Genomic DNA, 13,559 nt, shown 5'->3' with positions numbered 1-13,559 from the left:
TCTGAGGTCCTGTACCTGGGCTGGTGGTCACAGTAGCATCTCCTAGTGATTATGTACACCCTGAGGTCCTGTAATTGGGCCCAGTGATCACAGTAGCATCTTTTAGTGATTATGTACACCCTGAGGTCCTGTAGCTGGCCTGGTGGGCTCGTGCCTAAAATCCCAGCACTTGGGATACAAGAGGGTCACCACCAGTTCAAAGCAAGCTTAGCAGCCTAGACTATATAGCAAGTTTAAGGCCAGCCTGGGCTATATGAAGCCCTGTCTCAAAAGCCAAACCAAACCAACCAACCAACCAACCAACCAACCAACCAAAAACCAAATAAACAAACAAAAACTACCAAAAGTAGAGTGAAGACAGTGAATGGGCACTTTGTAGAGTTTTTGACCTGATAAAAAATAAGGCACAACTTTAAGTCTTTTGGGAAACCAAAGATTCTGGCTACCCAATGTCATTGTCACGTAATAGAAACTAAACTGGTTTAAACAAAACAAACAAACAAACAAACAAACAAACAAAAAGACAACAAAAACTATTCTTGGAGCTGGATGATGGCCAGTCGGTTAATAGTGCTAGCTGTTTTTTTCTGAGGATCTGAGTTCAGTTCCCAGAACCATGTAACTTCTGCTCCAGGGCATCTGATGGCTGTCTCTTTCCCAGACACCTGCATTCACGCATGTGCGCGCGCGCGCACACACACACACACACACACACACACACACACACACTTAAAAAACACACTAAACTGCTTATTCTTTCTTTTTTTCTTTTTTTTTTTTTTTTAAAAGATTTATTTATTTATTATTTATACAGAGGAGGGCACCAAATCTCATTACAGATGGTTGTGAGCCACCATGTGGTTGCTGGGAATTGAATTCAGGACCTCTGGAAGTGCTCTTAACCTCTGAGCCATCTCTCCAGCCCATATTGTTTCTTATGTATATTCTTATGGTACATTTCAGTGAAAAGAAAAAGATTATAATTTAAAAATAATTTTCTTTTGTAATAAGAATAAGTTTTGCACAAAATGCCAAAACTAGGGAAACATTTACTCTCCAGGGCTGACTCTGTCTTTCTCACTCTTGTCTGACACATCACCACTGCACACTTCATGTCACTTGAAGAGTGTATAACACTAACATTAAAAGCTGTACACAGGGCCGGGCGGTGGTGGCGCACGCCTTTAATCCCAGCACTCGGGAGGCAGAGGCAGGCGGATCTCTGTGAGTTCAAGGCCAGCCTGGGCTACCAAGTGAGCTCCAGGAAAGGTGCAAAGCTACACAGAGAAACCCTGTCTCGAAAAACCAAAAAAAAAAAAAAAAAAAAAAGGCTGTACACAGGCCTGGCAAGATATCTCAGTGGGTAAAGGTGCTTCCCACCAAGCCCGAGTTCAGTTCCCTGGACCCACCTGGTAGACGAAGAGAAGCGATCCCTGAATTGTTCTCTGACCTCCATTGGCATGCCATGGCACATGTGCACACACACAATAAATAAAAAGAAAATTTAAAAGCTCTGTGTTGGGGCTGGAGAGATGACCTAGCCATGAGGTTCGCACACTAACTGCTAAGTTCAGTTCCCACCGGTGTGGGCAGCTCACAACACCTGTAACTCCAGCTCCAGGGGACCCAGTGCCCTCTTCTGGACTCTGAAGCCACCTGCACTCACACATGCACATTCCCTCACGCAGACGCAAATACATATAATTAAAAATAAATCTTAAAAAAAAAAAACCATACATATCTCTTCTTTCCTTTTTCTTTTTGAAACCCACTGGGGAATTTTATTGATTTCTCCCCAAACATCAAATGCCTACTAAAAATTTTTCTTTATTAGTGTGTTAGTTATGCATACTAATGTGTCTTTTTGTGGCATTTTTGTACATGTATGTAGTACATTTTGATCATATTCATTCCTGTCTGTTGTTGTTGTTACTTGTTTTTGTGACTGGGTCTCAAGTAGTCCAGCCTGGCCTGGATCTCCTGATTTTTGTGCCTCCTGAGTGCTAGACTTCAACAACATATGAGTATGTGCGGAGTGGTGTACAATTCAGTCCATAGTAGCATAGTGTGCCACCACAAGCCATTTATGCGGTGCTGGAGGACAAACCAGGGTTTTGTGCCTGCCAGGCGAGCACCCTACCACTTGAGCTATATCCAGCCTTTGGTGTCTACTCTTACGAAGACACCAGTGCCATCATGAAGCCCTGTCCTGTGACCCCATCTGTACCCAGTGACTCCTAATGGCCTTGCCTCAAGATATCATCACATTGTAGCAAGGTAGTAGGTGTTAGGATCCTGTACATGCGCAGCGTCTTACGTCATCAGCTGGTGACTATGTACCAGCCGCGTGGTCACGCAATCCCCGCCTTAAAAAGCCAGATGTGGACCCCCACACTCTATTTCTGTGTTTCCTCTCTGCTCTGCTCCCTCCCCCAGGCCTGGCTCCCCTCCTATCCCCTCCTTTTTTCTAACAAAGCTCTTTCTAACTCTGGTAGTCGCGGCCATGGACCGTGACTTTTCTGCTGGTAACCAGCGCCACCAACCAGCGCCGTTTTACTATCAGTAGGAACCCTAAGTAATTAAAATGTTTGTAGGGAATCCCATCACTGGGTGAGGTTAAGGGTGAGGACTGCCAAAGCAGAAATTAAACTGCCCGAGGGGGAGAGATTATCTCCCAGCTAATCTACATATTCCTGCCCTTGTTCAGTCTTTTCTATGGAATGTATGCGTGCTACTGGCTAGGTGGATGAGCACACACACACACACACACACACACACACACACACACACACACACAAATTTCCTTTTACTAGATCCTGTTTCTCAGTTTCCCCCCCAAGCTGTGAACAAAGAACTCAGATTTGGGATGCCTCAAGGGTTGAGACGTCAACATGTGGATTTGTGTGTTGATGGGTCCACAGCAGCGGTTGTGAACCTTGCTCTGCTGAACACTGGAGTCCATCAATGTCTGTGGGACAGTTAGACAGTTATCTTCCCCTCCGTCTTCTTTTTCCTTTTTATTGCTTTAAAAATAAGATAAATAAATTTTACTGAAAAAAAAAAGCGAAGAAAATGCAAAATAAAAAAAAAGAGAGGTAAGATCTGTGAAAGTTTGTGGCTAGCCTGGACTCCATATGCAAACCCTGTCTGGAAAGGCAGAATGGCAGAGTTTAGTATTTAAAACTACTATTCCAGGCTGGAGAGATTGACTCAGAGGCTAAGAGCACTGGCTGCTCGTGTAGAGGACCTGGGATTGGTTTCCAGCACCCACATGGTGGCTCACAACCATCTATAACAAGTCTAGGGGATCTGTTACCTTCCTCTGGTCTCTGAGGGCACCAGGTAGTTGAGTGGTGCATAGACATACATCGAGGCAAAGCACTCTGTGGTGATACTTTGTTTGGACGTCCTAACAAATAAAATTTGTCTGAAGATCAGAGGACAGAGCCAGCCACTAGATTAAACATAGAGGCCAGGCAGAGGTGGCACACACCTTTAATCCTGGCACTCGGGAGGCAGAGATCTGTCTGGATCTGTGTGAGTTCAAAGCCACCCTAGACTACATGAGATTGATCCAGTCTAGGAAAGAAACAGAGGCAGTGGTGGCACACACCTTTAATCCCAGCACTAGGAAGGTCGAGACAGGAAGTGATATGGCTGGGTAGAGAAAGGAATATAAGGCAGGAGGAGAGAGGAGTTTGGGGGCCCTTTTGGCTGAGGGCTCAGAGGCATTCTGTCTGAGGATTTGTGGAGACAGGATCTTTCCCTTTTGGCTGAAGAGTTGGCGAGGTGAGAAGTGGCTATGGTTTGTTTCCTCTGATTTTTCAGCATTTACCCAGTATCTGGCTCTGGGTTTTTATTATAAGATCAATTAGGATTTGTGCAACAGCACTCATACACATAGATTAAAAATAAATAAATCTCAGGCAGTTGTGATGCACACCTTTAATCCCAGCACTGGGGAGGCAGAGGCAGGTGGATCTCTGAGTTGGAGGCCAGCCTGGGCTACAGAGCTAGTTCTAGGACAGCCAGGGCTACACAGAGAATGTGGTGATTCATGCCTGTAATTCTAGCACCTGGGAAGCTGAGGCAGAAAGACTACACACAAGTTGGAGGCCAGCCTGGGGTACATAGGGATTCCCAGGCCAGCCTTGGGACTTGCTTTAAAAAAGAAAAGTTATCCTTAGACGGGTAATACTATAGCTGGCTTTCTGGAGCTGGAGTCTAGAGACCAGACCAGGGCCTAATACAGCATGTAGTCTGTCTGAACTTCTGCGGTCTCAGTGGTTAAGCTTAGTCCCACTTGACGCTGCTGTGTACGGATGCCCTACCACAGGCCAGACACTGTGCTAAGTCCTTCTTCCCTTATGATTACCGGCTTATTTTAAAAAGCAAGACTTACTGTTCCCACTTACAGATAAGGAAACGGAGTCATAGAGAGATTATTTAGCTGTGTAAGGTCACACAGTTGCTTAGAGAACAATTTACAGTCAGCTCTCATGCTTTGCCAACTTTGGGCTTTTGCTGAATACGGTTGTTCTGACATCACAGTTGTGTGGTGAGAATTTGAAAGTGTGGGAAAGTCTTTCGAAGAGTGTCAGGTACCTGCAATCCTAGAGCTCAAGGAGCTGAGGCAGGAGGACAGCTGAATAGGGAGTTCAGGACGATAGCATGAGACCCTGTCTTAAAAACCAAAAACAAGTGTAACTAGAGTTTTCCTGCCTTGCCCACAGTCAGGACAAATCTCTGTCACCTGCCAGTCCCGCAGCCGCTCAGACCCAACCAAGTAAACACAGAGACTTATATTGCTTACAAACTGTATGGCCGTGGCAGGCTTCTTGCTAACTGTTCTTATAGCTTAAATTAATCCATTTCCATAAATCTATACCTTGCCATGTGGCTCATGGCTTACCGGTGTCTTCACATGCGGCTTGTCATGGTGGCGGCTGGCAGTGACTCCTTCTGCCTTCCTGTTCTTTCTTTTCTCCTCTCTGTTAGTCCCACCTATACTTCCTGCCTAGCCACTGGCCAATCAGTGTTTTATTTATTGACCAATCAGAGTAATTTGACATACAGACCATCCCACAGCAACAAAGGCAAAATAAAAATAAAAAATAAACTAACAAGAAAAGGGTCTGAGGAGATGGCTCAGCCACTAAGAATGAGGACCAGTGTTCTGACATGCGCAGCCACGGAGTAAAAATAAGCTGGACATCCCACACATCTGCAGCCTCAGCTCCGGGGGCTGTGGACACAGGAGGAGCACAGGGGCGGCCTGACTTCCAGCTTAACCAAGAAAACATGAGCTCCAGGTTCAGGAAGGGACCTTGCTTCAAAGGAATGAATAGAAAGGGACAGAGGGGGACGCCCAGGGCCCTTTCTAGCCTCTGTGTTCATGTGCTGGCTTGAGCACTGTGAGACTGTGTTCCTGTACAGTCACACAAACACACTGAATAAGTCTATTAATATTTAAAAGACCATGGGCTGGCAAGGCGGCTCAGAGATTAAAGCCTCTTGCTGCCCAGCCTGATGACCTGAGTTTGATTTTAGGAGCCTCATACTGGAAAGAGAGAAGCAGTGCTTCTTGGATCTCCACTGCTCTCTCTGTCCTGTGGCATGCTGCACATGACACACACACACACACACACACACACACACACACACACACACACACACTCACAATAGTCTGTAACTCCAGGTCCAGGGGATCTGTCTCCTTCTAGCCTCTGAGGGCACCAGGCACTCATGTGATGCAGAGACATATAAGCAAGCAAAACATACATACACATAATAAATAAGCAAATTTAAAAAAAACTTTGGCATGGTGATACATACCTTTAATCACAGCACCTGGGAGGCAGAGGCAGGTGGATCTCTTTGAGTTCAAGGCCAGCCTGGTCTACATAGTGAGTTCCAGGACAGCCAGGGCTATGTAAAGAGACCCTGTCTCAAAACAAAACAAAACAAAAAGCAAACCAAGAAAAGTAAGTAAATAAATGTAATTAAAAGCAAAACAAGAAAAAGACACAAGACTATAATTCTAGTATTGGGGAGGCTGAGGCAGGAGGATCAGTCTGATCTGCAGATCACAGACTAGGCCAGTCAAGGCTATTTGATAAGACCTCATCTGAAAAGACAGACAGACAGACATAGCTATGCCAACTTAAACGCTCCAGCTTTAGGACAACTACAATGCCTGACGTTTTCCGCATGCGCGTGTATATATGCTTAAGCAAGTGCAAAAGCCTGCCCAGCTCTGCAGTTTTGTGGGACGACATCTCCTTGTCTGTCATGGAAATGAGATTCCCACAGGTCTCTGCTAAGTTCTTTCTCAGGGCACCCACCGCTCATTAGCTTATTACGAGGGAAACCACAGTCAGGCTGGGAGTATCTGAGATCTTCTGTTTAGCTTGGCCTTCTCTTTCCAGAGCTCCTTTGTGGGGGGTGGGGGGATGGGGGGGTGGGCTGTTTACACTGATTTCTTCCAAGGCCACACCCATCAGCTTCTTAAAAAGGTGTTTCAGTGGTTTGGGGTACCGCAAGAGAAATAAGGAAAAAGCTGGCAGGTGAGTTCAGAACCCAAAAGTATTCTTGTTCTGCTGCCTGCCTGCCCGGGACAGGGCGGCTTGGGTGGTGCCACCACAGGGTGTCCCCGAAGGGGCCTGAGGTGTTTTACTGGCCCAGAGTTCCCACAGGAGTTTCACTCTGCCTTGGGTCTGTGTTGTTCTTGGAATTGGTCAGTTAATCAGACAGGATCCTGTGTCCAGGGTGCTGCTGGGAGGCGGACAGAACTGGACTCAAACATTGCTCAGGGACTGGGGAACAGAGTGGGGAGCCCTCTGACGCCATCCCCTCCGGGAGGCCAACCCAGCCCTTTCGGCTGTTCTGGGATTCCCACCCACACATAGACTTAGCCACCCAAGGAAGAAATGTCACGAAGTGGCTACACTTTGCGTTTCTCACAGAAGGGCACTGTGAGGCGGACGTTTGGCGGACGTGAGGCAGCCCTTTCCTTTGCTGCATGGTTTCATGGGACACCTGCCTGTGCGCGGCACAGAGCAGGAGCCGCACAAGTGTGCAGAGAGTGCTTGATCAGCCCTCCTTAGTTCTACTGCTTCGCGAAGGGACCTGGTGCAGTTGGTCCTCACAACGCTTCCCTCCTCTTTCCCTCTTTGAAGAAGCGACAATTGATTAATTCCAAACTTCTCTAAGGGTTGGAAAATTCATGTTAATTTATTCCTGTCCTTCCCACTCACCTCTCTCTCTCTCTCTCTCTCTCTCTCTCTCTCTCTCTCTCTCTCTCATTTTTATTTTTTTGGTTTTTCAAGGCAGGGTTTCTCCGTGTAGTTTTGGTACCTGTCCTGGATCTCGCTCTTATAGACCAGGCTGGCCTTGAACTCACAGAGATCTGCCTGGCTCTGCCTCCTGAGTGCCGGGATTAAAGGCATTCCCCCCTCCCCCCAAGCTTCTCTTTCTCTTCTTAAGATGGGCCTTGCCACCTAATCTAGGCTGGTCTCCAACTCAAGACCTTTGTGCCTCAGTCTTCCAGGTGCTGGCATCCAGACACAAGCCACCATGCCCAGCTTGAATTTCTGTACCCTAACATCTGTGCCACCAGACGCCTGTTTCACCGTGGAAGTGTCCCCCTGTCCAGCTCAGCTGAACCGGTGCCACCGCCTTACCTGGGAAACAATAGAGAAAACTCCTGGGGGTTGGTGAGATGGCCTGTCTGTTCAAGGTGCTTGCGGCCAAGCCTGACAACCTGAGTTCAATCCCTGGAGCCAACATAATAGAAGGAGAGAGTCAATTCTCATAAGCTGTCATGTGAGTACTAGAGATTGCCTTATGGTCTGGTGACAGGCTTTCAATAGCATGAACAGAGACGGACTGGTGTGTGGGGCCTGAGCAAGCCCGGGCTGAAGTCGGGTATTAGAAGCCCATGCCTGTCATCCCAGCACTTGAGAGGCTGAAGCAGCAGGATTAGGGGTTCGAGACCATCTTCAGCTACATAAGGAGTTTGAGGACAACCTGGGCTACATAAAACCTGGTCTCATTTTGAGGCCAGTCTGGTCTACAGAGCGAGTTCCCGGACAGCCGGAGCTACACAGAGAAACCCTGTCTTGAAAAACAAAAACAAAACAAAGCAACAACACCCCAAAAAAGAAAGAAAGAAAAAAAAAAAAGAGGCTTGAAGGAAAGATGACCTGGCATGCTGTGGCCTTCCTGGCCAGGCACAACTGTCTGCCTCCCTGAGCTGCGCAGAAGAGGGAGAGAGAAATCAGGGCAGATGCGTCCACTGGGGGAGTTGTTTTGTTCTGAGGACGGGAAGAGGAGACTCATGGAGCTGCCTTGGGTTTCATGTCACGGAACCAGTCAGAGCACTTTCCGGGCTCCCTAACCTAGCCTCGGCTCGGTTGGCAGCACCTTAGGGTTCAGCACAGAGGCTTCGGTTGGGAACCGCTCTCGGAGTGGAGTGTTTCATGGCGCATGCCTGCAATCCCAGCTCTCAAGTGGCCGAGGCCGGTGGACAGCCTCCAGTCGAAGCCGGCTTGGGCTACACCAGGAGACTGTCTCAACAGCCAAGCCGAGCACACAGAAGGGCAGTACCTTGCCTTGGGATGAAGCCCCGAATCAGCTCACAGTTGAAGTGCGTTGAAGAAAAGTTGGGGAAAGCTGAGCTGAGAGCAGGGCGTTGTTGGAACAGTCTGATAAGGCGAGACTGCAGGGCTGCAGCTGGGGGCTGGCCAGCCTGATGCTGACCGGTCACAGTGCTGGGACCTTGCAGGCTGCATTCCGAAGCTGAGGTGTCACCCGACACCCCTGCGCACTCCAGTCCTCTCACTTCCACCTGGGCAGGGTGGGGAGGTGAAACCGTGGCCACTTGGAGATTAAGCCAGAGACTCCTGGCATGCCTCTGGCTCTTCCGAGAAGTCCCATTACCTGCTGTAATATGCAGATGCTGTCCATATTCCTGAGGTGTGGAGGTCACAGGTTAGACTACTGCAATGAAGGATGATGCTGTATGACAAATGGATGGCTCGAGGCCACAGGAGCTTATTTTCTCCAAGTTCTGGGGCTGGAAGTCGGCAGTCAGTGTGTCCGTCCACAAGATGGCTTCCTTCTGGAAGCTGTCTTCCCAATTCTGGTGGCTGCCATCTGTCTTGGTGTTCCTCGTCTTGTGGCACCCAAACTCCTGTCTCTGCCCCTGTCTCTCCAAGACCTTCTGTGTGTGCCTCCTCCATGACTGTGGTCTTCTCCTCCTACTCACTGAATGGATGGCGGTGGTAGTTCCCAGCAGCAGGCCTTCCATGCCTCTGAGAAGCATCTGGAAATTCCAGCTGCCCGCTGGCTCCCCCTCCAGCCTCAGCCTCGATGTCTCACTCATGTTCCCAGGTTAGTCATGGCTGGGCTGCTGCCGCCTCTGTGTTTTTCCACATTGTGCACTGTCTGTTTGGAATGCCCTTCTCTCTTCCCATTCTTCACATCTTTTCCACCCTTAGGCCTCTCTCCTCAGTGGGGTCTAGCCTGTTCTCCACAGAGAATCCTTTTTCTCCTATCCTTTTCCTTTCTTGCAGTACTGGGAATTGAACCTAAGGCCTTGCAAGTACTCTTCCACTGCATTACATTTCCAGTTTCCTTTTTACTTTATAGTTTGAGACAGGGGTCTTGCTGAAGTACCCATGCTGGCCTTCAACTGACTCTGGAGCTCAGGCAGGCCTTGCATTTGTAATTCTCCTTCAGTGGCCTCAGAAGTAGCTGGGATTACAGACACGGAGGACTAGGCTTGACTCCATAGGGACTCTTGACTGTGCCCTTTGGTGCCTGGCTAGGGTCCTTGTGTTTTCTTCAGTATGACGCCTAACACAATACATTGGTCTCTGTTTTATTGCTTCCGTCTCCCTGCCCGACAGAGCCCCTTATACACAACTTCATTTGATTCCCAGCACAATTATTGGAAGTGCTGCAGCTCTGAGGGGAAAGGCAGCCTGGCAGTTGAGAACCAAGGAAGACCACACAATCATACTACACAGCAAACCTCACACAAGAGATTTATTGGAAAAGACACAAGTGTTTGGCCACCTCTGCTTGGATGAGAAACAGCAGAGAACTGAGTGGGAGACAGGCTTATATAGGGTTTTTTGGGGGTCGAGTTTTCCACGGTGGAGCTTTGTAGGGTGGGGATTGGTGGATTTGAAATCCTGAGCTTGGTGGGCCCAGGGGTTGGTGGGTTTTTGAGCTCAGGGACTGGTGGGTTTTCAAAACCTGGAAGTGAGCTTGGACTTTTTACCCTATAGTTATATAGCTCACTAATGGCTGCATAAATATGAAAATCCCCTTCAGAGGACAGAGACTGTGAAGAGTCTATCCTAGACTTAAAAATCAAAAAATGTTGGATGTGGTTGTATAAGCTCTTAATGGCAGGGGCAGGCAGATCTCTCTTAGGCTAGCCTGGTCTACATGGTGAATTCCAGGCCAGCCAGGGCTCTGTCTTGAAAACAAAACAAGATGAAGCACAGGATCTCAGGTAACTCAGGTATCTCCCAGTTTGACATATAGCTAAGGATGGTCTTGAACTCTGGATCTTCCTGCCTCTATCTCCCAAGTGCTAGGACTTCAGGTGTGGGGCACCACACTCAGTAGCACCCTTCATCGTCTTCCTTTTTAAATTTAGATTTATTTTGAAGTGTGTGTGTGTCTGGTTTTCCTGGAGCTGATGTTACAGGGAGTTATGTGCTGCCAGATATGGGTGCTGGGACTCAAAGCCAGGCCCTCACAAGAGCAGGACAAGCCATTTCTAAGCACCAGCACCCTCCCTCTTGCTTGTGAAGAGAAAGGAGAGTCCTAGCATTTGGGAGGCAGAGGCAAGAGGCAGCAGCTCAAAGCCAGCCTTGGCTGCACAGGGAGTTGGAAACCAGCCCTGTTACCATCCCCCGCCCCGCCCTCCAAAAGAGGAGAGCCAAGCCAAGTGTCCAAGGCAGCATTGGTGAGGGAGTCAAGATGATACCACGGATAGAGCAACTGAATTTCTGCCATCCAGAGCAGAGATCATGTGGGGGGTTGTGGGCGGCCATCCATGAAGGTGGCAGCAAAGTATGAGATCCCAGACCCCAAACCAAGGCAAGCCTTGGGGACCCCAAGGCTCCCAGCTGGCCCATAGCAGAAGGAGGGGCTTTGACATTGCTCTCTTTTCTCTCATCCTCATTTCCAGTCAGGCGAACTTCCCTTGTTCCTTATCCAACAACACTATCCCCCATGTGGTCACACGCCAGGGCAGACAGCCTGAGTTGGATGAAATCTAGGTCTCCAGACTCCTTTCAGATTATTTCTTTCACTGACTCCTAAGTCTTTGCTTTCATAGCCCATTGTGTGTTTAATCTTACTGTTTATTTATAACTTTAAAAATTATTTACTTATTATAAGTTATTTATTTGTGGTACGGGCATAGAACCAAGGCCTCATGTCCCTTGTGTGCTAGGCAAGTGTTCTACCACTAAGTAAGGTACATCCCTAGCCCCCAATCTCTCCCTCTCTGAGATGAAGTCCCATGTAGCCCATGCTAGCTTCAAACTTGCTACATGGCCAAGGGTGACCCTGAACACCTGGTCCTCCTGCCTCAGTCTCCCAGGTGGTAGGATTGCAGGAATGTGTGTTACCAAGCCCTGAATATTTTTGTTTTCAGTGTTTATAGTTTTCATTTGTTACAAAATACTCAATACAGTCAAATAGGTAGCATATATAGAGGCTGAAACAAGAAATCAGACATCTTTGCATTACTGCCCAAGCAGGCATGAATAGCTTCGAGGCCCTCTGCTTTATGTTCACAGGGCTCTTGCTCCCTCTCCCTTGGGGTTGGTGAGGATGCCACATTCGGTGTTTAACAGTTTGTAAAGATTTATTTCTTTTTAATGTGTATGAATGTTTGCCTGCATGTATGTATGTGTACATGGGTATTTAGTGTCTGCAGAGGCCAGAAGGCATCAGCTTCCTTGGATCTGGAGTTACAGATTCACCCCGATTTTTTAAAAAGAGTTCTTTCTTCAATTTTAATCAGTTTACTTAAAAAATTATTTAACTTTATTTTATGTATATTGGCATCAGATCTCCTGGAACTGGAGTTACATACAGTTGTGAGCTGCCATGTGGTGCTGGGAACTGAACCTGGGTCCTCTGGAAGAGCAGTCAGTGCTCTCAGTTTCTGAGCCATCTCTCCAGTCCCCGGTTTACTTTTTTTTTTTTTTTTTTTTTTTTTTGAGATAGGGTTTCTTTGCATAGCCCTGGCTGTCCTGGAACTCGCTCTGTAGACCAGGCTGGCCTTGAATTCCGAGATTTACCTGCCTCTCCCTCCTGAGTGCTGGAATTAAAGGTGTGCACCACCACTGCTCTGGTTACACCATGATTTTTTTTTTTTTTTTTAAAGATTTATTTTTATTTTTATGTGTAGGCACCAGGGATTACTGGGGATATCTTTCTGTATGCTGTGAATGTGTTGCTCTGATTGATTGATAGCTAAAATGCTGATTGGCTAGTAGCCAGGTACGAAGTATAGTATAGGCAGGATAAGCAGAGAGGAAAATTCTGGGAAGTAGAAGGCTGAGTCAGGAGAAGCTGCCAGCCAATGCCACCATGAGAAGTAAGATGTAAAGTACTAGTAAGACACAAGCCACGTGGCAACTTATAGGTTAATAGAAATGGGTTAATTTAAGATATAAGAACTAGATAGCAAGAAGCCTGCCACGGCTATACAGTTTATAAGTAATATAAGTCTCTGTGTGTTTATTTGGATCTGAGTGGCTGTGGGCCCTGGTGGGACTGGAGAAATCTCCAGCTACAAGGGATAAATCCAAGTCCCCACAAGCAGACCAACCCACACAACTGTCACCCACATTCAGAGGGCATAGTGCGGTCCTCTGCAGCTTCCCCAGCTGTCCATTCAGAGTCTGTGAGCTCCCACTAGCTTGGGTCAATTGTCTCTGTGGGTTTCCCCATCATGATTTTGAACCCTCCTGCTCATACAATTTCTCCTTCAGGTGCTCGGCCCTGTGCCAAGCTGTACATCTCTGCATCTGCTTCCATCAGACACTGGATGAAGGCTCTATGATGACAATTAGGGTAGTCATCAATCTGATTACAGGGGAAGGCCATTTTAGGCACCTTCTCCTCTATTGCTAGGTGTCTTAGCTGGGGTCATCCTTGTGGATTCCTGGGAATTTCTCCAGCACCAGGTTTCTCCCTTACCCTGTAATGGCTCCTTCTATCAAGATATCTCTTTCATTGCTCTCCCTCTCCATCCATCCCCCCACTTCTCCTTGTTACCTGGTTTATCTGAGGTTGTGGATTGTAGCCTGGTTAGCCTTTGCTTTACATCTAATATCCACTTACGAGTGAGTACATACCATGTTTGTCTTTCTGCTAACCCATAATTTTTAGTCTACATTTTCTCATAAGCTCACTACCTCCATCTCCATTTGCCCACCCTGCTTCTTCTGCATCTGGCTGGCGACACTGTGTTTCTTCTTCTCAGTGTCCTCTCTGCTTGGAAATCCTGTCTAGCTACTGGC

General features: G+C 47.6%; 1 protein-coding gene across 1 annotated transcript in view; it reads left to right on the top strand.

Annotated features, from left to right (window-relative positions):
* The first annotated feature begins 2,503 nt into the window (after positions 1-2,503).
* The window catches only part of Gprc5a (G protein-coupled receptor class C group 5 member A), a 34,464-nt gene continuing 23,408 nt past the window's right edge, over positions 2,504-13,559 (top strand). Inside the window, exon 1 of the mRNA XM_028894478.2 lies at positions 2,504-2,562. Coding sequence (XP_028750311.2) covers positions 2,504-2,562 — 59 coding nt within the window. The remainder of the gene's footprint in view (positions 2,563-13,559) is intronic.

Source organism: Peromyscus leucopus, chromosome 3, assembly GCF_004664715.2.
Source record: "Peromyscus leucopus breed LL Stock chromosome 3, UCI_PerLeu_2.1, whole genome shotgun sequence".
NCBI classification, from domain to species: domain Eukaryota; kingdom Metazoa; phylum Chordata; class Mammalia; order Rodentia; family Cricetidae; genus Peromyscus; species Peromyscus leucopus.
Note: the sequence above shows the minus strand (reverse complement) of the source record. Positions and strands in the feature narration are given on the sequence as shown.